The sequence below is a fragment of the Myotis daubentonii genome, chromosome 11, assembly GCF_963259705.1.
Source record: "Myotis daubentonii chromosome 11, mMyoDau2.1, whole genome shotgun sequence".
Classification (NCBI taxonomy): domain Eukaryota; kingdom Metazoa; phylum Chordata; class Mammalia; order Chiroptera; family Vespertilionidae; genus Myotis; species Myotis daubentonii.
Window position 1 is genome coordinate 63887149 of NC_081850.1, and position 27776 is coordinate 63914924.

General features: G+C 40.2%; 1 protein-coding gene across 4 annotated transcripts in view; it reads right to left on the minus strand.

The window, feature by feature from the left end:
- Positions 1–27776, minus strand: part of LPAR1 (lysophosphatidic acid receptor 1) — a 118935-nt gene that overhangs the window by 58139 nt on the left and 33020 nt on the right. For all 4 annotated transcript variants that reach the window (XM_059657626.1, XM_059657627.1, XM_059657625.1 and 1 more), the window contains exon 2: positions 7099–7258. In XM_059657626.1, coding sequence (XP_059513609.1) covers positions 7099–7143 — 45 coding nt within the window. In that variant the 5' untranslated portion in view covers positions 7144–7258. The remainder of the gene's footprint in view (positions 1–7098; positions 7259–27776) is intronic.

The following is a 27776-nucleotide window of genomic DNA, read 5'->3' on the forward strand; positions in this document are numbered from 1 at the left end:
GAATTTATAAACACAGAAGAGGGCATAGATGAATTTAGATTGCAATATGAGAATAAATTTAACTTCTAATGGAAACATGGTTCAAGATGGAGTAAGTCAGAAATGTCAGTGTTTATCTCCACTTGCATTTATTCCTGGCAATACATTGGAGTTTTCTGTAGAGTGTTTATCTAACTTGGCTTTCCTTTGATGGATCTTTTGGCGTAGTACATAAGCACAGTATGCACACAGACCACGTGAAGCGGTAACTACTTTCTTCCTGTAAAGAACTCCCAGAATAATTATGGGGGGAAAGGAACAAACTAACATATGTCAGGTATCTATTAAGGGGCGGATACCATACAGAGCACTTAACATATTTTGCCATTTAAACTCGTAAACACAGTGTGTATTATTTGAATCCTAGAGATTTAAAAAAAGAAAGTTAAAAGAGATACTTTTAAAGATCTAGCTATGAGATTTAAACCTACACTTGGACCCAAAACCACTTGGATCTAAGTCCAGGCATTCTCTTTTCTCAATTTCATGTTAAATGAGGCCAGACCATACTATATCTTTATTGTGTGGCACTGGAAACAGACTTCCTACTGCAATCAATTGTTTACACCTTAGTCTAAAAGAGGGCACTATCAAGGTATTCATGAGCCCTAGCTGGTTTGGCTCAGTGGATAGAGCGACAGCCTGAAGACTGACGGGTCCTGGGTTCGATTCCGGTCAGGGGCACATGCCCAGGTTGTGGGCTCAATCCCCAGTAGGGGATGTGCAAGGAGGCAGCCAATCAATGATTTTCTCTCATCGTTGATGTTTCTCTCTCTTCCTCTCCCTTCCACTCTTAAATCAATAAAAATATGTATTTTTTAAAAATCAGATATTCGTGATCCCTTACTTTAGAGCAGCAGTTCTCAACCTGTGGGTCGCGACCCCTTTGGGGTCGAACGACCCTTTCACAAGGGGTCGCCTAAGACCATCAGAAAACACATATATTATTACATATTGTCTTTGTGATTAATCACTATGCTTTAATTATGTTCAATTTGTAACAATGAAATTGGGGGTCACCACAACATGAGGAACCGTATTAAAGGGTTGAGGCATTAGGAAGGTTGAGAACCACTGCTTTAGAGAGTCTTAATTTGGCAATTGCAACCATTCCCTTACTTTGGGGCCTTCAGTATCTCTCTCTCTCTCTCTTTTTTTTATTCTTCAGTGGTGAAATATTCTGGTTAATATTTCAATCTATGTCCACACTTAGAGAATAAAGGGGGAAACACTATTTAAACCTTAACAAAAATCACTGAACAGTGTTAAGCAGAAGAGTAAACTAATATAATCAACATTTTTAAAGAATGATAGAACACACCAACTACCAAAACACTTCTTAGAAAAACATTGGGGAAATCTGAATATGAGTGAGTACAAAATGATATTAGAGAGTGTTTAATAATGGTATTGTAATGGTTATGTAAGTAAATGATTTTTTTTTAGAGATCCACAGTGATTATAAAGGTTGAGATAAAATGACACAATATTAAGGATTTGCTTTAAAATATTTCATCTCCACCAAATGGAAAAAGCAAATTAAACATGGCAAATGTTAGTATTGAATCTAGGTGATAGCTATATTGAACTTCATTATATTATTATTTTTATCTTTGTGAATGTTTGAAAATTGCCATAATACAAAGTTCCTTAAAAAAAAAAATAAAAGGTCTTTCAATCTCAAAAAACACAATCCATTTAATATGGAATTCAACTGCTTTAATCCACAAGTACCCACTCTCTCATATCAGAATTAAAATCCCTAAAACATAGATTTTGTAAATATGATAAATTTTGTTAGGATAACCTATTTATTAATAATGATGTTCAAAAACATCTATTTTTCAACAGATAACAAGGAGAGGCCTACTTGTATTATATCAGAGCGCTGGGTAAATGCTAGAGGAGCAAATCTGCTGTTTAAGACATTGAAAATCTATTCAAATTCATGTCTTTAATGAAAGCGACAGGAAATCTGGCAGGAACTTGGAGAAATCAACATGCCTTTGTTTCCTTGGATTAAAACCAAGATAGCCACTTAATCAATGACAGACAGAATGAAATACCTTGAAGAAGAAAAAAATTACTGATAGAAGAGAATCCTTCCTTACTGGAATCCCAGGTTTCAGATCTGAATACCTTTGAAGTTTTCAAACAACTCTTCTGGTCTCTAATACCAGTCCTGGATTTGGGAGAGGCCAACCCACTCATTCATATAGTGAACTATTGACCCTTCCGTTCAAAAGGAAAATGAAACTTTTAATCCATATTCTACCCCCAGTCACCAGATGAACCACAATTAAGGTCGTTCTAAACAGAGTTCTAGAAACAGAATGGTCATTAAGAGCGGCAAGTTTTTGGTGTCCTGTCCCCTCTCCGTCCCCCACCATACCCACAGGGTAGGAACACATTCATTTAACCAAATGAGCAGGTTCCTGTCTGCGAACATATCCCTGGAGCTTCCTCTGGGTAAGGAAGCTCTTTATCAGCGTCTGGACTAGGAGAACTATAAATCAGCTACAAACACAGCTTCCCTGCTGCTGCTAGTCCGGTTTCGCCTCACTATTCATCCTGCTTCGGAAGACCAAGGTGCTCTCTGAGCAAGAGAAAACAAAAATCCATCTCAGTCTAGGCAGCAGCAAAGCAGGGAAGGCAAACTTGTCCCACTTCAAAGCACAAGGCATATCTTTCACTAACTAAATAGCCATCCCAGCAGGAGTGACAATGAACGCTTTCTTCCCTGTTATTGTTTGAAACAATCACAGGCTATTTGTTCATATTAATTAGTTTATATCTAGTATTAGGCAGCCTTGATTAGAAAAATGCTCTTTGTTACCAAATGAATAGAATAGCAAACAAAACCGAAAGCTTTTTTTTTTTCTTCTTGCATTGTTGTGTTTGCCTTAGCAAAGAATTTTTGAAAAGAATCGTCAGGCCTTTCACACTTCAATGTGGGCTTATCTTTACACAGGTCCTTGAATTCACTCTAAAAGAATGCAAGTTGATGTGCCAGACAATACCAGGCTAAGCTGATTGAGTGAACTGCTTGTTGCGCCTTGCCTAAGGAGATGCTGTATTTAAATTACTTTTACCTTCTTTGAACTTCGGGAGAAACTTGATCATAGGAGAGAAGGCATCAATACAAGCTTGGGGACAAAGACAAATCAGCCTGGGACTAAAAGTTGACTGCACGAATTACACGTGAAGAGTTGCCATGTAATCAGGAGGCCCATCATCGACCAGAGGATCCTGGGAAAGAGGTGACCCAGTGGTCAGCATCTCTCCCGAAGAGTAAGCTGCCTCTGCCTGGACCTAATACCCCAGTTTATAGCTGACTCCTTCCAAGGGGGCTTGAGTTCCCCCAAACGTCAGAGGCTACGACTGTTCCCAACATACGGTAAGACTAGGGCTCACCATCCTGGTTGAGACTAATTAATGAACTTGTTCAACCAAATTGTCAAAAGTCAGGATTTGAACCCAGGTCTAAGACTTAAAAGCTACACAGGCTTCTTCAAGATGAATGTTAAATTCCTTCCTGTCAAATTCCTGCAAAATCTTCTCCAACCTTGTAACTTAACCCACCTTCCTCCTCTACAACCAGAAATATGCTGATAAATACATAACAACGGGCGCTTGGCAGGGAGGGACCGTGTTTGCCAATTTCCATGATGTAAATACTCCGCCCTGGCTGATTCCAAGCGTGAACTCAAAGGGCTCACTAAATTCCTGAAAACGTAACCAGGTCTTGTGAGCTGGCAGAGCTGGCTCCACCGTGTCCCTTACGACCTCATGCTCCAACATACTGCCACTATCCTGAACTGGCGTGCAAGTGCTGTGCTCTCTCACCCTGGGGCACTTGACATTCAGCCATGCCATTTCCTCTTCCTTAGCAGAATAAGTCATGTTCATAAGCTCCCTGCCTGGGGGATCTTCCTTCAAGAAGCCTTCCCTGATCCTCCAAAGTCTTTCCTGGGTTCTCCACTTTATTCCTGGGGCACCCAGATTTCCTGTGTCAGAGCATCTGTGACGCAGCATTGTAACTGACTGTTTCCTTACCTATTTCCCACTACATGTCTGAACTCCAGCTGGGCAAAAGCATTGTTTACCTTATTTGTTCTTGCTTCCCCAGGCCCGCCACAGTGCTTGTTAAATAATAATCCTGACATGCATGGAGCAATATGTACCAGATACTGTTCTAAGTTTTACACATCTTTTAAACAACTGTATAAAGTTGGCTTTATTAATATTATGCTCGTTTTTCAGATGAGGAAATGGAGGCACTGAGAGCAAGTAACTCCTACAGCCAGGGTCTGAGCCCAACTAGTATGGCTGGAGAGCCTTGTGCATCCTTCTAGACCAGCATTTCTTCCCTTTTTCCCCCGTTGGTGACTCTCAACGAGAATGTTTTAATTAAATTTAAATTCTCCCTGGTGAGAGAAATTAAATAAAAAAGAATATGATTTCCTCAGGTAGGGCTAAGCTTTGGGGGGATTTTCCATCACCCAAGATCCAATCTTTGCCTTGTTGGGGCAATATCATTTCCTTTGACAATGTATGTCCTAGACATTCTGTTATGCATTTACATTAATGTACCATATGTTTATCCTTAAAAACATATGGTCTTATTTTACAGCTTTGTGTGTGTGTGTGTGTGTGTGTGTGTGTGTTTACAGTTTTAATTATATTTTCCTGTAAGCATTATTCTGCATCTTCCTTTCTTTTCCTTCCATCAGATATCTTGAGGAGATACCACTGTATTAAGATATATAGGGATAGGCAAAAGTAGGTTTACAGTTGTTTGTATGAAAAATAACACAATAATTAATAAATAGTAATAAAGAATAAGCTCTGTGTTTCGTGTCCTCACAACTGTAAAACTACTTTTCCCACCCTGTATATTTGTCATTTTTAACTGCTGCTTGGTATTTAAATCATTATCAGCATGCCTAAATTTATTAAGCCCTTCCACTATCATAGTCAGAAAATTTTTTATTTCTTGGCCTTCAACTAAGTCTTCAATGAATCTCTTTATGCACATCTCCTGGGGCTCACATGTGTTTTCTAATGTAGAAACAATGCTGAGAATAGGGTATGTGCAAAGGCATATAATTTTAATAGGTATCATCAAATTACCACTAGAGTGACTATACCAAATTACTTCCCACAGAGAATTTATAAGAGTACATGTTTCCCCAAGTGTTTATATTAAATATGGCCTCTTTCTACCTTGGGTGGTATTAAACATTTTAATTAAATGAGTCATTTAAAAATACTCATATTACTCACCAACTGATAGTAGCTTGTGTAAGAGGGAAGGTGTGCAGATAAGATGATGCTGTCAGAAATGCTGACACGTGACATAAGCAAGACTGGGATGCTGAAATGCCGTGTCGGGGAACCTGTGCCGGGGCCTAACATCACAAAAGGCTAAGAATAGCCACTGCGTGGGAACAGCTGCAGTGCACTTTGAAATGGTGCACTCAGGTAACAGGAACTAAATCGTTTTACCTATTGACCCAGTCTCTCAGGTACCGAAAACACTGCTGAGGGGAATGGTAACCAAACACCCAAAGTGAAATGAAGTGTTGCAAAGACAATGATTCATTTACCAGAAAGAGAAATACATCTAACAGGGATAACACTATGCATCCTGGGAAGTAATACTAACATTTTAAAACGTTAAAGAACGGCAAGGACTTTATCCATAAAATTCCAAGGTGCTTTAAAGGATTTTAAAAAAGAACGCATAATAAATACAAATGCCCCTTGCTCCCGCTCCTTCTTCCTTTTCCTCCATGTCACATACAAACACCCCTCCTTGAAATACTTACAAAATGTAATAGCTTGTGAAATAATACAGAAAAAAAAGTGGGGAATACCTTTCTGTATCATCAAGAGTCAAATTTCAACCGAGACGGCTCTTTCTCAAGGTGTACCTTTTTCTTTAACCTTGTCATGAATGAGATGGGAAGTCGTACTTTAGAAGGAGGAGGAGAAGAAGGAAGAACAGACAAGAAACTACATATGTTGAGCACCAACTATGTGCTTTGAACACAGTCTGTCATTGAATCCATATAACCATCCTGTGAACTGTGATTACAGGAGAAGAAATTAAGCTGAGCGAGGTTAGCATGACTCAGGCTCCTTATCCAGCAATTGGTATGTGAATTCAGGCCTAATGACTCCAAAGTCTCTTTTCCCATTGAGCCACTCTTCCTGCTGAAACTGAAAGAGTCCAGTTAAAACCTGAATAGATCAGATTGTGAGGTAATCTGAACAAAAACAATGTTCCTGCCTTAATGCTGTTCTTAATACATATATTACTGATATATATATATAATTGATTGCAGAGAAGAAGGGAAAGGGAGCGAGAGAAATAGAAACATCAATGATGAAAGAGAATCACTGATTGGCTGCCTCCTGCATGCCCCACACTGGGGATCAAGCCTGCAACCTTGGCATATGCCCTGACCGGGAATCGAACTGTGACCTCCTAGTTCATAGGTGGATGCTCAACCACGGAGCCACGCTGGCAGGGCTTACTGTCCTTCATTGGACAGAAAAAAATAATTTATATTATTGTTGTTCAGAAGTTTCTAGGATTGCATTTTCTTTTCGAAGTAACTAAAATTGGTCAAGGCAAAATGATAGTAATAATTACAGGAGTAGGACAATGAGACAGCATTCAGAAAACTGGTTATAAGATTACATCTGTTCTAAGATATTTCATTAAACCCTAAACAACCCCAGAGAGGCAAAGAAGCAGGGGTCAGGATTCACTTCTGACTGTCTTGATTTGGAATTGGATGTCTATAATAATAGCCAAAAATCCGAAGCACTGAAAACCAAGGCCCCTGCAAACAGAGACCAGCTCACTAAAATCACTTGCTCACTTGAACTAAACAGCACCTGGCCACAAAAGCACTATTATCCAAATACCCACCAAATGATCATTAGGACACACATGATCCCCACAGTCAAACACACTTTCTGAAACCCAACTTAAATATTCAACGAAAGGATGATTCAATCAAACCTGTGCTGGTCTGAATCACGTACCTGGGGCTGTGAAAGGAGAGGGGTGGCAGTGGAGGCAGTAGCCATGGCGGCTCTGTAGTTGTGGGCAGTGACCAGGCCCCAGCACCACGTCACTAGACACAGAAGTCAAATTCTCGTGGTTGCTGATCAGATCGCAGTCATGCTAGGAGAAGCTGTGGACCTGGAAAAGAACAGGAAAGCCCAGTTAGCCTACGAGGAACATCACATGGGAGTGAAGTACCATTTGCCGGAGGAAGCAAAAATCCCTCAGACTAAATGCCAACTACCAGCTTAATGGAAAGAGGAATGCAGGCGAGAGCATCTAACGTCTCAACTCCAAGACTTTTATTCCACTAGTTCAAATCCTGTTAAGTTGATGTACTAGAATTTTCATAGGTTTGAATCCAACTCTGCAGGCTCCCTAGATGTTTTGGGATGTAAGTGTCAAGTTGTGAAGACGGGAGAATGGGCCAGCGTGAGAAGCCATCCTGTCTTTAACCAATAAAGAAATTGAGTGGCCTACAACCTAGAGCTGAGAGTTTACATACAAAGGGCAAAGAGAATAACACCATCAAGTGTCCTAGAGATCAACCCCTACCCATTAGCAGATTGAAAACATTGGGGGCTAGAGAAGAGAAGGGACTAAGTCATATATTTCACTGATGGCAGAACCAGCACTGGACCAACAACCATTCCCAGTCCAGTGGGAAACAGAAGAAGGTGAACGGTTCCAACGGTTCCATGTTTACATTCCCCCAGGGAATGATTAAAGAAAGGGAAGGCAGGTGCAAGAGTCAGTCATAGTCAGGTACTCAGGTGGGTGGCGAGGGCTTCGGAACTCAGACCTCCCCATGTGTGAGGAAAAGTGCATTTTTAAAATACTTTGACATCCTCAAAGAGGGGATGCTAGATAAGCACCAAGTATAACTAAATCTTTCATTATTGATATGTTTATAAAGAAAAATCAACAAGATGTTAAACTCCCTGCAGGAAAGCATAGCCCAAATTCTGTCAAAAGATTAAGGCCATTGTTTCCATGTTGCAATTTAGCCCAGAAGGGAAAATTTTTCATTTAAAAAAATTTTTTTAAATTCTATTTTAAGAAAATATTTCATTTTTAGGTTGTTTGCATACCACCTAACAACATCCTTTTTGTTTTGTTTTGTTGGTTTTTTATTAATCCTCACCTAAGGATATTTTTCCATTGATATTTAGAAAGTGGAAGGGAGGGGTAGAGACAGAGAGAGAAACATAGATGTGAGAAGACACATCTATTGGTTGCCTCTCACATGCACCCCAACCAGGGCTGGGGATTGAGCCTGCAATGGAGGCACATGCCCTTAACTGGAATCAAACCCAGGACCCTTTGGTCTACCGGCTAATGGTCTATCCACTGAGCTAAACCAGCTAGGACACACCTACCAATATTCTTTTATTCAAAATGTATTTGTTGAGCATTTGCAGTGAACTCAGGGTATAATGAATAAAAGTACACAGCCCCTGACTTCAGGAATCTTTTGCTTGTAAATACACTTTCTAGTTTCACCAGCATGCATATACCTGAACTCTGGTAAACTATTAGAAAATGATACTTGTAATAATACTGAAGTAACGAAGCAGGATCACAAGACCCAAGTCTTGGGCAGTAGGAACAGTGAAGTTGGACGCTTACTCCAAGTCGTTTGGCCTCAAGTCCCCTGGCACTACTCTGCATTAGCTGGATACTGAGCAAGTCACAGAACCTCAGACATTTTCCTAAGAAATAACCTAGGTTTGGCAGCAAACTCTACTAACTTTAAATTTTGATTTGTATCCTGTCTTTGTATATTGTCCTTCACACTATAGTTTCAGTCGCTTTAGGTTTTCTTTTTTTTAATATACTTTTATTGATTTCAGAGACAAAGGGAGAGGTGGAGAGATAGCAACATCAATGATGAGAGAGAATCTCTGATCGGCTGCCTCCTGCATGCCCCACACTGAGGATCGAGCCCACAACCCAGACATGTGCCCCAGCCAGGAATCAAACCGTGACCTCCTGGTTCATAGGTTGATGCTCAACCACTGAGCCACGCTGGCCGGGCCGTTTAGGTTTTTATTGTTTAGAACTGTAGCAGTAAAGCTGTCGAGATGTTTGGTATAAAATTCAACACAAAAGTCCACAGGTGCCCTGAGACAACACTGATCTTCTCCTTAGCTACAGTCTGGGGGTTGAGGGCAGACCTGTGTTTTATCACACTGTGAGTTTAAGTGCACAGCCCGGGAGAAAGGTACATAGATATTGGAGTGCCTTTCCTCTTTCATGATGCTGCTCTGAGAAACTTATAGGACCCCATGGTGCGCTATTTTGTACTGAACTTATTGCTGGCATCACTTTGTCCCCACCCCTACTCCTTTATTTTTTTCTTTTTCCTTCTCGTGTATTTGTAATTCATGTTGCCTTGCTCTATCATATGTAGGGTACACAGGTGAATATATAAATAGCGTGACAACCAAAAAACAAAACAAGCAGGAAGGGGAGATTCTATTCTTAAGGATTCACACTGTGCACTCAACCCAATATCATTTCTGCCAAGCTGTCACTAGGCTATATAATCTTAATATATTTTCAATACAGGGTAGGGCAAGAATAGGGTTACAGTTGTTCATATGGAAAATAACACAATAATTAATAAATAATAATACAAGAATAAACTGAGTTTCTCGTACTCACAACTGTAAACCTACTTATGCCCCACCCTGTATTCAGAATATATAGATTTGCCCAAACGGTGAATCCTGAGCACCTAGCCTGCAGTATAGAAAGGGATATAGAAATTGATGGGCAAATACGCCACATGGCATCATTGCTGACAACCAAATGGGGAGAGGTGGGAGAGTGGGGGATACTGACACCCGACTAGAGGCTGAGCACTGGAAGGGTCAGGTCACAGACAGTGTGAGGCAGACCGTGCTAACACACGTCACAAATGGGGAACCGGAGGCTCTGAGAGGTTGTGCAACAGGCCCAGAGTCACAACAGCCAGGAAATGAGGAGCTGAGACCTGACCCAGGACCCACTCCAGGGCCCACGCACTTTCCTTCAAGGGAACAAAAATGACAAGGACGTGCTTAGAATCTTTTTAAGCACCAGTTTCAGGTAGTCCTGAAGAAAGCAGGATGGAAGTCAGATGTCCTGCAGACTCTTTTCTGTTTTCCCCAAACCCTGAAACAGACACTCATACTGCTCTCATCTACACAAAGTTTTCATGATTTTGATTTATGTTTCATGTCCTTGAAATAGATAGTAGATAACAGATCATTCGTTTCATATCTTCAAAGAGAAAATAAGGAAGGAGATTAACTGCCTTCCTCTAAAGCATTTAAGACATATCTGGTTTTGAGGCATTCGCTGAACCTTGTAAAAAGGTGATAAGAGCCCTTTATAAAATGATGTGTTGTTTTTAACTCTGAAAATACAAGAACTAAGCAATACTACCTCAGAGGGTATAATAAGCTCTCTCTTGGAAGTGGTCTTAAAATCACATTTATGATACCTATTTACTTCCCAACTTATTTACAAAACTGAATAAATCCTGGGGAAACTAGACACAATGACAAAAAAAGACAACACCCTAAGTAAGACTGCCGTTTGGTCTCTAGCTAAGGAAGGAAGCTGGTTAACTTTGACATTCTAGGACCTGCTTTCCCAGAGCCCCAAACTGTCAACTGCAGAGTTGCACAGAATTTTTAAGAAATACACCCCTCTTGAACTCTTCCAAGTACCTGGATGCTTGTCCTGAAGCTCTTCCCATCTGTCATCAACCTAACTCCCCATTTCCTTAGCTTGAGCTCCAAGACTGAACCATAAAGCAGTGTGGGCGGGCCCTACTCGCCCCAACTACCCTTGGCTCATTCCTGTTGCCCCTTCTCTTCTCTAGTTGCCTCCACCTCTTCTCATCTATACCATTCTTTGCGAAACCACAACACTACCTCTAATGCCCTCCACTTGCAAAAGATGAGCTTTATCCCTTACTTACTTACTTACCCATTCTTTCATTCCCCTATTGTCATTGGATATGAATTACCTCAATATCCTTCCCTACCATTCAAAATGAATATATAAAATACAACTTACAAATAGAAAAGCTACAGAGGCTCATTCCTCTGTGCCAGATTACTAAAGAAATAAGAATAGGGAATATCCTTAATCAGCCTTAGAAGCCAAAGATGAATCCCTACTATTGCTTCAACTTCCAGGAACACAGGGAAAGGCAAAAGTAGGTTTCTAGTGATTCATATGAAAAAATTTATAATACAAAAATAAATAGTAACACAAGAATAAACTCTGTTTCGTGTACTCACAACTGTACGCCTACTGTTGCAAACCCCCTATAATAGGAACAAATCAGCATGGGAGGTTGACAGAAGGACTTAGGCGCAACATCACCTTCATGTGAAGCTCAGTACAGAAAATCAGCAAGTGAGGCCCCAATAGGTTCATACTGATACTCCTAGTTCTGCGGGCTGCGGGCTGCAGGGAACAAAGCCAGGGAGAGGTGGAGTCCATTTAAAATCTACTCACTCCTTAAAAGGGTTCCTGGCTCCTACTGAGCAAGAAATATCTAGTTGCACTTACTTCTAATTTACATGTGGTCATGACGACTGCACAAGAAAACACGTGGGGGCGGGGGGGACACCACCAGCTGGCTTCTGATACGGGCAGCCATGCCAAGTGACAATAACCTTGCTAATTACTGAGTGCCACACCAAAACGCCCAAGAGAGTCTCTGGTTCAGAGGCAGACTTCATTCTGATTACTCCTGCAGCTGACGCTGGCTCCTTCTCTAGGTCTCACAGGAAGATGGGCTTCTAATTTGCAAATTAATCTCCTATAAATCTAACCTTTTCTTTTCACCTGGACCTGAGTCAAGCAGTGACTCATTTCAGTCTCTTGAAAGAACACAGGGCAATACCCGCCACTGAATATGCATAGACTTTTCCCTCTAAGGATAAGCAACAGAGAAAAATCCACCAGGCAAATGAAAAATACTACGGTTCCAGAGACGGGAAGACTCTAGAAGCAGAGCAAATATTTACTTAAGAAATAAGTATACTACATAAAAGGAAACTTAAAAAACAGATGAGCTCGTCCATTGTGGCTCAGTGGTTGAGCATTGACCTATGAGCCAGGAGGTCATGCTTTGATTCCCGGTCAGGGCACATGCCTGGGTTGTGGGCTCGATCTCCAGTAGGGGGCATGCAGGAGGCAGCCGATCAGTGATTCTCTCTCATCATTGATGTTTCTATCTCTCTCTCCCTCTTCCTCTCTGAAATCAATAAAAATACGTTTTTTTAAAAAAAATAGATGAGATCAGAAATGAGTCTGCATTAACTACAAGAGAAAAAAAATCTGAATCATGAACTTAAATGAAGGCAGTTGATAAAGCAGTAAACAGAATTTAAAAAAATCAAGCAGAAAATGGTATTAGTGAAACAAGATAAACCAGAGCTTAGAGTAGTATGGGAGGGAGCTACATGGATAAAGATTTTAAAGCTTCCATCCCCAAAACGGAACAGATGAACAAAAAGTCCTAATGGAGGAAAGAACCATCAATGCTGAAAACTGAAAAGGATACATTTATCCTCAAAATTCTGGAAAAGTGTTGCTCATATATAGAGCCATTTACATTAAATAAGAAAACACTTCAGACTTGAAATTTGCTGCAGAGAGCTCTGTAGTCTGGCAGAACAAAAAAAAAAGAAGAAGAAAGAAAGAAAGAAAGAAAGAAAGAAAGAAAGAAAGAAAGAAAGAAAGAAAGAAAGAAAGAAAGAAAGGAAGGAAGGAAGGAAGGGCTCTGAACCCCAAACATGGAAGAATAAAACAATGAGATATAGGATGGCCAGTGCTATAGCTTAGCTTTCTTAATATCTCTTCTCTCTACTGGACTAAATAGCATCTGAAGCCAGCATCCTACCATCGGAGGCCTGAGGCTGGAAGATTCTTCTCTCCGGAATCCCAACAGATGAAAAGACTTAAAAATAGTCTCATCAGGAAGAAGTCATTGACCCATGAAACAAAAACAAAATGCTTAAAAATCGATCATCTGAAGTTCAGTAGAAGGACTGGAATGTGAAGTTCCAAATGTAAAAATCCAGAATGTAGAGCAAAAAATAAAGTGAGAAAGGTAGAGGACTAACTAGTCCAGGAGATCAAACAGCCAGATAAGAGCAATTCTAGAACAAAAGAATCAAGGGAAAAAAGAAGGACAAATCAAATTGCTAACTCAAAACATTTTCTAAAGTGGGAAAGTCACGTTTGTTGAGTGTAAAGGCCTAGGAAGTGCCCGCCTCAATTATTTTAATACACTCATATAAGCACACCATCATGAGGTTTATTTTTCTCCTCGTTTCTTTTTACACTCGATATTTTTAAAAATCCAATAAGCTCTAAGAAAGTGTGTGTGTGGAGGAGCTCATCAACAAAGAATTGGGAATCGATCTCTGGACTTCTCAAGAGCAGCCTGGAAGCCAGGAGACAATGGAGCAATGAGGAACGTGATTTACAACCTGTCATTCTATTGGAGGATGGTCTTCAGCAAAACAGGGAAGAAACTAAGAAAAAGGAAGGCATGTGATACCGGGACAGGACATCAATACTGGAGAAAAACAAAGGGAATTCCGGGCCTAATTGTGAATGGAGACGCGTGGATGACAGGTAAAGAGACTCGCAAAGTAACTTTGGCAGAGTCTGTGCCTTTGGATACACAGGGGTGGGCAAAACTAGGTTTACAGCTGTTCATATGGAAAATAACACAATAACTAATAAATAATAATGCAAGAATAAACTCTCATGTACTCACAACGGTAAGCCTACTTTTTGCCCACTCCTGTATATGTGTGATGAACTAAGATAAAAACTATAGGAAATCGTCAGAAAAAGGAGAAAATGCTTCACCTTTGGAAAAAGGAGTCAGTCAGTACTGTTTTATGTCTAAAGCTGATAAAATGAGAATTTCAGGCTTTGAAAATCAAAAAAGAAGAGGAAGGGGTGGAAAGGGTTACAAAGGAACAGCCACACTACATTTTCTACCTGCGCTCCTTCCCCTCACCACTGCTTCCCGGGAAACTACAAAGGCAAAGGGTCCAGATGGAATGAAGAAAGCTGGGACCACTTTCAGAGTCCATTTGCTTCACATGCAGAGTTAGGACAAAGAAATCAGAAAAGCACTGGAGAAATCAAATAATTTCCTCATGTTTTGTTTTTAAGTACCATCTCCACCGGTGGCAGCCAAGATCTTGCTTCAGTATACTCACAGAAGACAATATATTTCATGTTCTTAAATCTTTCCTTTTCCACATACAGAATCAGTTTTTCCATTTGCTTCTCCAGCTTTTCTTTTTTTTTTAATTTACTTACTGTCTGGTGAAAGATGGTTCATTTTTCTTTTGTTTTTTAAAGGTATTTTTGATTTTTAGAGAGAAGAAGGGAGAAGGAGAGAGAAACATCAATGTGAGAGAGAAACATTGATGGGTTGCCTCCTGCACACACACCCCCCCGCCCCACACACACACACAGGGATCTCTATCCCACAACCTGGGCATGTGCCCTGACCCAGAATTGAACGGGCAACCTTTCAGTGCATGACGCCCACCCAGCTGAGCCACACAAGCCAGGGCATTTCAATCAGTCCCTTTATTCTACATTTAGCCTAAAAACTCTATCGTTCTTTCTCTATGGCATTAAGCTGATGCATTTAAGGGAAGGAATACAGCTAGCCCATCCTGCTCATGCTGCCTGCAGACAGAGAAACTCAAGCACCACAATCACACTGTTTTATGCGTATTTTATCAGTTCAGAGTCCAGTATCCTACAGACTGACAAAACTGGCCAAAATTATTTAAATAAGCCCACTGTCCTGATTTCAAAGACTGAATTGACAGGCATACAATTTTCACTTTTTAAAAAATATTTTTTATTGATTTCAGAGAGGAAGTGAGAGGGAGGGAGAGATAGAAACATCAATGATGAGAAAGCATCATTGATCAGCTTCCTCCTGCACAACCCCTACTGGGGATCGAGCCCGCAACCTGGGCATGTGCCCTTGACCAGAATTGAAACCTGGACCCTTCAGTCCGCAGGCCGACGCTCTATCCACTGAGCCAAACTGACGAGGGCCAGTTTTCACTTTGGAACAGTGTTCCAACTTGGGAGAGAAGTTTTCCTGAAACTTATCAAAATAACTAGGAATTGTGAAATATGTCACTACAAGGGCAAAGAATATACTGGCAATACTCTTAACGGTTTCAATCTTAAGCTACTTCGTGTTATATTGCTTAGAAAATGGGGGAAATTCATAGTTTAGGAATAGTGGATCATGAATGAGTTGGATTTACAGATTTCTGAGTGACAGAAAAATGAACTCAGTGAGTGTGCTCAATCACAAAAGGAGAGAACAAGGAAAGAAGGGATGGAAATTAAGGAACAGCATCAAATAAAAGGATTGAGAAAATCCTCTTGAAAGGTAGGACGATTAGAAAAATTATACTTTGAATAAGAGACAGACCTACTACTGCCCTTTTATTTCTATTGCCAGAGACTCACAATGTCTAAACTCTGGATCATATTAGTATCCGCAGGCATGACCCTCCACCATTTGCATAGGGACACACAGCAGTGCAAAGACTAATGGCAATTAAGAGTTCCACCTCAGGGAGGAAATCCCTGCAGCATAGGGTGGATATGTTTTTATTGAGGATGTTTGACGAGGGACCCTCGGAGCCACGCTGAGCATTTGCAGTCCTGAGGTTTCAGGAAAAAGGAAAGCACAGCCTCTATGCAGCTGTGGGCAAACTACGGCCCGCAGGCCGGATCTGGCCCGTTTGAAATGAATAAAACTAAAAAAAAAAAAAAAAGACTGTACCCTTCTATGTAATGATGTTTACTTTGAATTTATATTAGTTCACACAAACACTCCATCCATGCTTTTGTTCCGGCCCTCCGGTCCAGTTTAAGAACCCATTGTAGCCCTCGAGTCAAAAAGTTTGCCCACCCCTACTCTATAGGGAAGCCCAGGCCAAGCCAGACTCTGACAACCATAGCCAATGGAGGAGTCTTGGGAGCTATTTCCTTCTAAAGTCAGGAGTATTTCCTAATGTGTAGAAGAGGAGGAATATGAATGTATTACATGTTGGTGGAGATGAGGGGAAGAGAAAGAGGGAAGGGAGCAAATAGGGTTGAGGCAATGTGTCAAGAATATAGAAGTCTATCGCAGTGATAAGAAAAGTGATCCAATTTTTAACAACCAAGGGGACTGTGGACAGAGCCCTCCTTCCTTCCTTACAATTCTGAGTAGCTAAAACTTCAAGTACCTTTGAGAGTATTGGTCAAAATCACTTCTGAGTGCTTGAACTGAAGAATGGTGGTTTAAAACTGTACCTGGACATAAGAACGTTATGCTTGAAAGACAGTTTTCAGATGCATTTGCCACGATATAGGAAAAGAGGCACTCAAATTTATTTCCAGTGTTGATGCAACTGTTATCATCTTTCTGGAATACTGTGTGTGTGTAACAAAGGACAATGATCCCCCAAAAATGGGAAAAGAACAAGGTGAGCCCTATAATTGCCCCAGCTTCCTGTCACAAGAGCGTCCAGGCCAGGAGAAATTCTGGTGAAATCCAGGGAACTTACTGAGTTGAAAGGCCGATCTGAGAACCCAAGAAGCTCAAGGCAGCTATAGTTCAGAGCATCACAAAGAAGTGGACTGAAAAGACAGAAAACCCAAATGATCTGCAGGGCCCACCTTGAGTATTCAACAGAGAACTGGTCAGAGAAGGCACATGAGGAAACTGTTAGAGGCTTAAGTAATATCCATCTGAACAGTTTCTATTTCCATCAGCACGACTGGAAAACCTTGTAATTCGCGGGATCTTGGGCAGAGCACTCAGAAGCATCTTGCCTCAGTGGTAGGGAATAATTAGCCCCAGACTAAACAGTAAGTTTATCCCACTGAGCAAATTGTAAAAGCAAGACCTAAAAAGATTAAATTGTTTCCAAATAATTAACTGTGACTCAAAACAAAGCTTGAGAATATTTATAGGAACACAGAACTATCCAACATCCAACTAGGTACAGTTCACAGTCTGGCATCCAATCGATGATTACCAGTCAAGCAAAGAAGCAAGAAAAAGTGAAGTGACAGAAACAGAAACTAGACAAAATGGAACACTGAGAGAAAAAAATTAATATGAAAAAAAATAAAAGAACAGCAGTGAAATGTGGGGAATTTTCAAGTGGATTAATATGCACGTAATTGGACCCCAAAGGAAAAAGGAGGCCAGAAAAAATATTTGAAAAATAAAGATCAAAAGTCCAAAATTTAACAAAAATTATAAACAGAGAGATTCAACAACCTTAATGAACGACAAGTACAAGAAACAAAAGTGCACAAGGGCACATTATAATCAAATTTATCAAAATATAATAATAACAAAATATTTAAAGTTGCCAGATTAAAAAAAAAAAAAAAGAATTGTGGTGTAGAGAGAAACAAGGATGAGGATGACAGGAGATCTCTCACCAAAAATAATGCAAGCAAAAAGTCAGAGATCAACATTTTTAAAGTGATGGGGAAAATAACCCTATCAATCTAAAATACTATACCCATGGAAATTTTTTTTCAAGAACAAAAATAAATTAAAAATATTTTCAAACATAAAAATGCTGTAATAATTGATCATAAACAGACCTTGGACTACAAGAAATGTTTAAAAGGAAGTCCATCAGACACAACTAAAATTGAATCTGATGGAAATATAAAACTTCACAAAGAAATGGAGAACACCAAAAGTAGGAACTAAATTAGTATATATAAAAACAGTTTTCACCTGCCAGCGTGGCTCAGTGGTTGAGCATCGACCAGGAGGTCACAGTCCAATTCTCAGTCAGGGCACATGCCCAGGTTGTGGGGTCGATCCCCAGTGTGGGGAGCATGCAGGAGGCAACCAATCAATGATTCTTTCTCATCATTGATGTTTCTATCTCTCTTTCCCACTTCCTTCCTCTCTGAAATCAATAAAAATACACATGTTTTAAAAAACAGTTTTATTCTATAAGTCTTTTTAACTTACAACTCACAGAATGGGAGAAATTTATGTAAGTCGTATATCTGAAAAGCGATTTGTATACAGAATATAAAAAAATTCTTACAACTCAATAATAAAGACACACAAAAAAAGCCAATTTTAAAGTGAGAAAAGATCTGAACAGACATTCTGCAAAGAAAATTTACAAGGCCCACCTTGAGTCCAAACCTTTGATTTCTATAGCTATTGAAAACCACAACTCCATAGCTCTTTCTCTCCCCTCTTTCTCTTTCTCTCAAGAGGTTTGGACTTTTGATCTTGACCAATAAGTATTTTAAAAGATACTCCACATCATTAGCCATTAGGGAAACAAAAATCAAGTTCACTTCACACCCACTAGGATGGCTATAATAAAAAAGACAGATAATAACAAGTGTTGGTGAGTATATGGAGCAAAGGAACCCTCATGCATTGCTTGATGTAAAATAATGCAGCCACTGTGAAAAGCATCCTGGTAGTCCCTCAAAATATTAAACAGTGTTTCCATATGACCCAGACCATACCAAACATTGGTGAGGATGTGAATGAACTGCAGCTCTCACACACTTGTGAGGACACAGGATGGAGTTGGGTTGGAAAACTGTTTGTCAGTTTCTTTAAAAGTTAAGCACACACTTACCATCCAGTCCAGCCATTTCACTCCTGGATATTTACCCAAGAGAAAAGAAACATATGTCAACACAAAGGCTTGAATGTGTTCAAGAAACTTTATCTCAAAAAGCCCAAAACTAGAAACATCTCAAAATCAGTTCAGAAAAGAACGGACAAATTTTTTTTATATAAAGACAATGGAATACTACTCGACAACAAAAAGAAATGAACTATTCATATACACGATGGCATGTATCAGTGTCAAAATAAATACACATTTTGAAAGAAGCCAAATGAAGCAAAGCACTTACTGTATGATTCCATTCATATGAAGCTATTGAAAATGCAAAGTAGTCTATAGTGACAAGGATGGAAGGGGAGGCCAGGGCAGCAAAAGGGAACAACTTCAGAGGGACAGGAGAAAATGTGAAGGGGGATTGATGTGTTCACTACCTTGATTATGGTGATCACTTAAAAGGTACATACACAGGTCAAAACAAATCAAGTTGTACACTTTAAATATGTGTAGTTTAGGTATGTCCTCAAAAATATTAAAAGAAAGCATAAGTCTTATAATAAAGAAAAATGCTGTATTATAGATTCTTTAAGTACAATATTTAAAGAACATTCTCCTTGAATGGAAAACACTGACCTGTAAGGAAATTTGACCACTAACTCTAAAATATATATGAAATCGTGTGTTTGTAACAATACAAGGACAGCCCAATGTGAGTGCTAGAGATTAAATGAGGGAATGGAGAATGTCCCTACGGGCAGGTAACCCAAAGCACTTGTCAGCACCTGAAGGGGTAGGTGCATCCAAGAGAGGGAAGAGACCTCTCTTGGATGGTTTGGCTCAGTGGGTAGAGCATCAGCCTGCAGATCAACAATCTATGTGGTTCTCTCACATTGATGTTTCTCTCTATCTTTCCCTCTCTCTTCCACTCTCTCTAAAAATCAATGGAAAAATATCCTCTGGTGAGGCTTAAAGAGAGAGAGAAAGAGAAAGAGGGGAGAGAAAGAGCTATGGAGTTGTGGTTTTCAATAGCTACAGAAATCAAAGTAGGTGTCAGAGTATGTGTGTGCATGTACACAGTAGGAGGCCAGGGAGTGGTGACATCCCAATAGCAACAAGTATCCTAGCACTTAGGTCCTGGTCTCTAAATACCATTCTCTACTGTAAGGAACCAGGCTCTTTGGAGAAATGTTTTTTCCAGAGCTGGGACAAGAGAGGTACATCTTTTGATAGAAAGTAAGGAGACATGTTAAAAGGACAAGGAAACTAGCTTGAAGGGTGTTGCCTGGCCTAAATGGAAATTTTTGATCTTCAAAATAAATGAAAGAACAAATTTCTAACCCTTTGAATAAAAGAAATTCATGAGTTCATTATAACATAAATAAACTAATAAAAGTCTGACCAAGAAAAAAGGAACATTCATATAGACTCAAATACATCCCAACATGATTCCTATTAATTGCAAAGGAAAAATTGTATCTTTACAGTGGAGAAGTCTGGAAGACACCACCATAACCAAGTGATCAACGTAAAACATCACGGGAAATTGGGACAAATTGACATTGGGTACCACCTGATACCCAATGAGAAGAATGCAGCATCACTTCCGCGATACTCTGGCTAAAGTTTCAAAATCTGAATTCAATCAAAAGGAAACATGGGTCAAACCCAAAGTGAGAGACAGTCTACAAAATAACTGTACTGTAGTCTTCAAAACATCAAGATCATAAAGAAAATAAACTGAGAAATTGTTTCTTATTTAAAGGAGACTAACAAGAGACATGGCAAATACAATGCAAGATCCTGGACTGGACCCTTAGCCGTAAAGGATATCATTGAGACGACTGGGGAAAAGGTGAATGGGATCTGAAAACTAGCTGGTAGTAAGATAGCGACGTTAACTTCCTAATTCTGATGGTGGTTTTGTGACTATGTGGAAGAACATCCTTGTTCATAGGAAATACATCATTAAGTATTTGAGGGTGTGAGGGCCGTGTCAACAATTCATTCCTAATGGCTTGGTGAGATAAAAGGTTCTTGGTACTTCTGCACTGGGCTTGCAACTTCTCTGTGAATTTGAGAAAGGAGAAGGCGTGGGGGAGGGGCCGGGGAGGCGCAGGGGCAAGAGAAGAGGCCCCGTCATCGACAATAAATGTGTTTCAGTAGAAGACTGTGTTCACGTGTCACTACTAACTGTAAGGACAGACATGCCCAAGAATAAATTTAATTGAAAAGAAGTGTTTTAATCTAGCTAGAAGTTACTGTTACAAAAGACATGACCATCCCAGACACACATGCGCCTGATTTCAGAGAAGACAGGAAAAGACGTCTCAGACAAATGGGAGAGTGTAAGAGGCACGTTGCCAAAAGTCAAATAGGTCTTTTGAGAAAGGAGAAGTCTGGGCCACAGTAAACAGAGCAGGCAGCATCGCACCACCAAGTTGTGCTGCATTTCCAAACGCTCACAGAGAGATACATTTCCATCGAATAAAACAGAGACAAAGGCAGAAGCCCCAGCAATGGGCTTCTTCTGTTTGCAGGGCATACGGTAAGGAACTGTGAAAAGGTACTGTGTTCTCTGGTTATGAACGTCCTTCTGCCCGCAGTGAGAATAATCGCTTCCAGATGTTGTTTGGCCCACAATGTGCTATTCAAAATATGAACATTTTGTTTATTTTCAAAATACAAGAGCCAAATAAGAAACCTAGTTTCTTTCACTAATCTCTAATAAAACTGGAGATAAGTTAGCTTAAAAAAAAAAATCAGTGTACGTCCTAAGTCCAGACACTTGTACATCTGCCCAAAGTTTTGAGGGGGAGGGAGGAAGGGATTATACCTGTTAAATTCAATCCTAGTATCTGCTTTGCCATGGGAAAAATAATGAGGCACTTAATTTCATTTCCTTTCCTGCTCCCAATATACAGCACTTTTCCTCCATGAAGTCCCTCATGGCAATGTCTCTTTAAAACAGTAAGTTCAGAGGGAAATCTAAAGAAAACTAGTATTGTGCTAGAGGATGAATTATTCCCAGCTGGGTTGTGGATATGTAAATAACATAGCTTCCTGCGATTCACATACATGCTTTTGCCAGCTTGAGAGGTCAGTAAGCAAAGGCTGGCCTCATTCATTCATATAACAGGTCCAGGAGTAACATTTCAAACATTATCACCCCTGTTGGAGAAATTAGGAATGTGAAGCAAAGGGAATTCAATGACTCTTCTCCATTTGCAATGATTTAGTAACTATGAAAACACACAGAAAAGGGGCCTTTCCCTAACTTTTGTGAATGGTGGTCTAACTCCCTTTTTTTCTTTTATAAAAGGGTTTTAAACCTAACAGAGGATAGCTTTTAAAAATGATTGCTGAAGCTATTTATCACAAAAACAGCAAAAGAATGGAAAGGAAAGAAGCCTTCTTATACACTGAGAAGAGCGAGTAAAACCACCAAGGGGCCACAAAGCTCCATGCCTGAGACGTCCCCCCAAAAACCAACCAGAGACCTAAAGGCAGCTGGGAGGCACCCCATGAAAGACCTGTGACCATCTAACCAATAGCCTGAAAGATGCTGTCCTTTCAGACAAGTAATGGTTAGATGTCCAGAAAATCCCGGGGGGTCGGGGGGGGGGGGGCGGTCCAAACAGGTTGAGATTGGAGACTGTCATACACAAAACGTCTGACGAGTGTGGAACGGGATTATATGAGTCCCCCAAAGAGATGATAAGGCATTACAAGATCACTAGTAGAAAGGCAGTTCTGGTATAAAAGGAATCAGAAGGAAAACAAAATATTTCGCTAAACTGATATTACCTAAAAAAAAAAAAAATCTGGGAGAAGAAGGAACAGCCAAACAGACTCAGTAGATGCAGTTTCTACCAAGAATTTCCTGAGTCTTAAAAAGGAAGGAGCCTGTGTTGTAGGGCTGGGCTTCAAGTGATTGTTGTGTTAAGGCAAATAAGCAGGCAGCATATCTATGCTTCCTTTCTACTCCAAGAATTCTCTATGTCACACGACTGGAGTTCTGGGCTCCAAGAAACTGAACGTGGTGAGCTCAGTCCATTGCAGAGAAGTGGCCTCGAAGGGGAAAAGGAGAAGGCCACCTCTCTGAAGAACCACCCCAGTTTCTTTGGGTGGCGGCTGCGGAGGTTGGGGTGACAAGCAAGGACCCTTCTCCTGCTGGGCCCTGATGGTTTCACTTTGGAGCCCCATCTCGGATCCATGTTACATGAACTCTCCTCAGTTGGAGTTCATAGCACCACTCTGATTTCTTTTGGCGCCAGTCCCGCATCGCAGCTGTTTGTACTTACTTGAGGTATGGTGTATTTTGAAACAAAATGAACCAGATTTCCCTGACTGCCTATGTCAGTGCCTGGTAATGGGGAATGTTAACTCTTTCACAGCCAGGCTACTGACGATTGTGATGTATCCATCCTAGGGAGCAGCGGTTCTCCACCTGTGGGTCGCGACCCCTTTGGCGGTCAAACGACCCTTTCACAGGGATCACCTAAGACCATCCTGCATATCAGATATTTACATTACGATTCATAACAGTAGCAATATTACAGTGATGAAGTAGCAACGAAAATAATGTTATGGTTGGGTCACAACATGAGGAGCTGTATTTAAAGGGCCAGAAAGTTGAGAACTGCTATGGAGGAAGACATAGAGACCCTAACCCAGAGCTGGGAAAGCTTCTTCAAACACAAAACTCGTTTCAAGGCAGAGGGCAGAGAGTCCAACTTAGTTTCTGGACCCCATTCATTTCCAAACAAGTTACAGAAAGTAATCAAAGAACAAGAGTCATGACTATGAACAATTATTTGTCAACAAGGTGGATAATCTAGAAAAAATAAATTTCTAGAAATGTACAACATGCAAAGACCGAATCAGAGAGAAATAGAAAATTCAAAGATAACAAGTAAGTAGATTGAAACAGTAACCAAAACTACCCAGGATAAAAAAGGCTAGAACCAGAGAGTTTCGCCAGTGAATTCTATCAAACATATAAAGAAGAATTAATGCCAATCCTTCCCAACTATTCAAAAATATTGAAGAGGAGGGAACATGCCCAAACTCATTGTACTAGTCTAGTGCTACCCTGATACCAAAGCCAGATAAGGGCACAATGAGAAAACTGTAGGCCAGTAACCCTGATGAATACGGATGTAAAAATCCTCAACACAATTCTAGCAAAACAAAGAGAGAGTAAGACCACAGCACTGAACGGATCATACACCACGATCAAGTAGGATTTATCTCTGGAGTGCAAGGAAGGTTCAACAAATACAAATCAATAAGCATGATACACCATATTAATAAGAGATAAAAATCATATGACCCTCTCTCTCAAGAGCTGCAGGAAGAGCATTTGACAAAATTCAACATCCTTTCCTGATAAAAATTATGAATGAATATAACCTCAACATAATAAAGGCCACATGTGACAAACCCACAGATCGTCATACATATAACAGCAGGGCCACTGATTCCTGGGCCCAACGGAATCAGACTATTGAATTGGACGATGTGAATGGAAACCGAGAACCTGTATTTTAATGGGTCCAAAGTGAGCTTAGGTTCAAAGGCAAATGTGGTAACTACTGCGTCAGATCGGTGGTTCTCCGTCTGCAGCATGCGGCATGCAGAATTCACTGGAGGGCTTGTTCCAATACAGATGGCAGGGCCCCACCCCGCTGAGTTTCTGTTCAGGAGCTCTGGCATGGACCTGGGAATCTTTATTTACTCACAAGTTCTCAAGGACGCTGGTGCTGCTGGTCTGAGCACAATACTTTGAGAACCACTCACTGGACTGTTTGTGTAATAGCCAGTTGTCTCAAATGGCCTTTGATACAACAGGAAGGTAGGTAATTCGGCTGAAGGCTCTGACAAGGGTCTTAACTGTTCAGTGCTGTTGATTAAAAAGTAGTTTCATGTGCTTTTGATATGAGACACAAAAAGAAAATTTGGCATTTTCTTTAAAAAATCAAAATACATTAGACTGTAATCCAAATTGGAGGGCCGCTTCACTTATCCAATTATGAGAGTTGCCAAAAACTTTCTCAGGAAGGAGCTTTCGAATTATGCAATAAAAACTTTAACTGCAACTATAATGTACAGCATGGTGACTATAGTGAATACTGCATTGTATATTGGAAAGCCACTAACAGTGGTTCTCAACTTTCTGGCCCTTTAAATACAGTTCCTCATGTGACCCAACCATAAAATTATTTTCGTTGCTACTTCATCACTGTAATGTTGCTACTGTTATGAATCGTAATGTAAATGTCTGATATGCAGGATGGTCTTAGGCGACCCCTGTGAAAGGGTCATTCGACCGTCAAAGGGGTCGTGACCCACAGGTTGAGAACCGCTGCACTAAGAGAATAGATCTTAAAAGTTCTCATTACTACAAGAAAAAAAAAATTGTAACTATTTGTGGTGATGGATGTTAACTAGACTTATGGTGGTGATCATTTAACAATATATACAAATAATCAAATCATGTTGTACACCTGAAACTAATATGTTATATGTCCATTTTTTGAAGCTACTAAGGACATGTTATTTTTGAACAGGATTCCATCTCACTGTGTGTCCACAAGAATAAGAGAGCTGTGAAATGTCCCCACCACATCATTATAGGAATTAACCCGTGGAATGAAGCTAGTTAATGCTGCCCATCTGCACGGTGAAGGCGTTTGCCAAAAGCAACAGCTTCAGTTTTGACAAAGTCAATAGCAAGGTCTCCTTTAAGAAAAGGACTGGCCAATAGGTCTGAGGCTTCTTAAGCTCACTCCCTGCTCATGAGCATAAGGTCATAGGATAGCTCTACTGGAAAGGCAATATCTCATTCATACAAATGTTTTTCTATGTTATTAAATTTTGAAGTTAAAAGAAGGAGGAGAGATGTGGACACAGAGTTGACATCATTTGGAAATAGAATTTGTTCTGTCAAAAGATAATTCCTTTATACTAAATGATTCTCTGTGTGGCCGTATCCATCTTCTCAAAAAAACATGAAAGTCTAAAAAAAAAAATGTGAAAGTCTAAAATCATTCAGTGCAACCCAGAGACATTTCACTAACTCAAGGCTATGATTAAATCAATAAATCTTGCAACTGGTCATAAACCGACTTCTGAATAAAGATGACATCAGCCCTTGCTACTTCTCCACCCAATTTCCAGTTAAAATACACATGAAGACAAACAAAAAGACTAACCTCAAAATGGCTCTGAAACCAAGAATAACAGCCAGGCTTTTATAAGAACCTGGGAGCAGTATCTATTAAGAACAGTGAAGATGAAGCTCAATTAAAAGCAGAGTTCAGTGAATGCTTTGCTTGCTGAAAAGGAAAAGCTAGAAGTAAGAAGGTTCAAACCTCTCCCACTCCGCCTCGTTTTCCAGAATAAAGAGTGGGGACCAATGAGAGCAGTGGGGAGCGGCCCTGTATTGTGCAATTCTGTTTTCTGAATCAACCAGTGATCCACTATTCCCCCTTCCTCCCTGCACTTTCAGAAATTTTGTGCAAAGAAATTTTTTCATAAATCAGTAAGCATGCCCAGTCAGTGTGGCTCAATGGTTGAGCGTCAACCCATAAACAAAGAGATCACAGGTTCGATTCCGGGCCAGGGCACATGCCCAGATTGCAGGCTGGATCCCCAGTAGGGGGTATACAGGAGGAAGCCAATCAATGTTTCTCTCTCATCCATGTTTCCACTCCCTTCCTCTCTCTCTAAAATAGTGTGTGTGTGTGTGTGTGTGTGTGTGTGTGTGTGTGTATTAAAAAGTAATAATAACAAATCAGTAAGCACAATAAATAATCCACTGGCTGGTTCACTCCTGAGTAGGGAAGGACAGAAGTCCAATTTTAAAAGATCTGGGTACAGGGAGAATTCTAACACGAAGAATTTCTTTGTCACTAGCCTAGTCTCTTAGTATTGATTGGGGAGACTTCTTTGGGGAGTGGAACCAGGGTTTTCTCCTGTTTCAGCAGTCAAGGTACACAGCCTCAGGGGTCTGGCGACGTGGATCTAGAAACGCTGCAGGACGTTTCCAGCTGTGTGGCCGAGTGGGGGGGCTGTGCCTGCCCAAAAGAATAAGCCTTCTGAAATCAGTCAGAGCTACGCAGCTAGGAAATGCTGGGGGGGGGGGGGGAGGAGGGGGATGGTTTTAACGCCAAAATCTAGACCTATTCTGTCCAATAAGAAAGCCGCATACCATATGTAGACAGTGCAAAAATAAAGCATTTCCATCATTGCAAAAATTTCCATTGGATAATGCTGGCACACGGTCCACAAAAGTTTTGAAGTGGAAAAAGCTTTGTTACTTTGCAATTAAAATGGAAGCGATATTATTCTCTTCTGCAAAACGCAGTCTCCAGAGAATTCTGTCATTTTGGAGTCAGAATGAAATGTAACTAAACGCATCTAGAACTATGTATACATTATGACAGCTACAATAAGCTAATAGTCTTTTTGCTCACTGTGTGTTTCTAACTTTAATGTTAGAATCAAACACATGGAAATGCTGGGCTGTCCTAACTAATATTCCTCAAAAAGAAATAGGGTTCTAATGACATATTCATGTATTATACTTTCCTTGTAAAGTTCCCTGGAGAAATCAATTTTCAAACTTACTTCTAAGCCACCTCAATCTGAACACTACACAGTAAATCACCTGAATACATACAGGGTGGGGCGAAAGTAGGTTGACCGTTGCTCGTATGGAAAATAGTACGATAATTGATAAATAACAATTAATACAAGAATAAACTCTATGTTTCGCATACTCACAACTGTAAACCTACTTTTTATCCACCCTGTATATGTATTGCAGTTAACTTAAGGCAAAATAAATAAATTTCATTTTGCCAGACAATATTCATTGATAAAACCAGAAGCAAGTGGGAATATATTTCAGAAACAATGTATCTTTTAAAATGGGGGACAGTATCACACGATGTAAAATAACA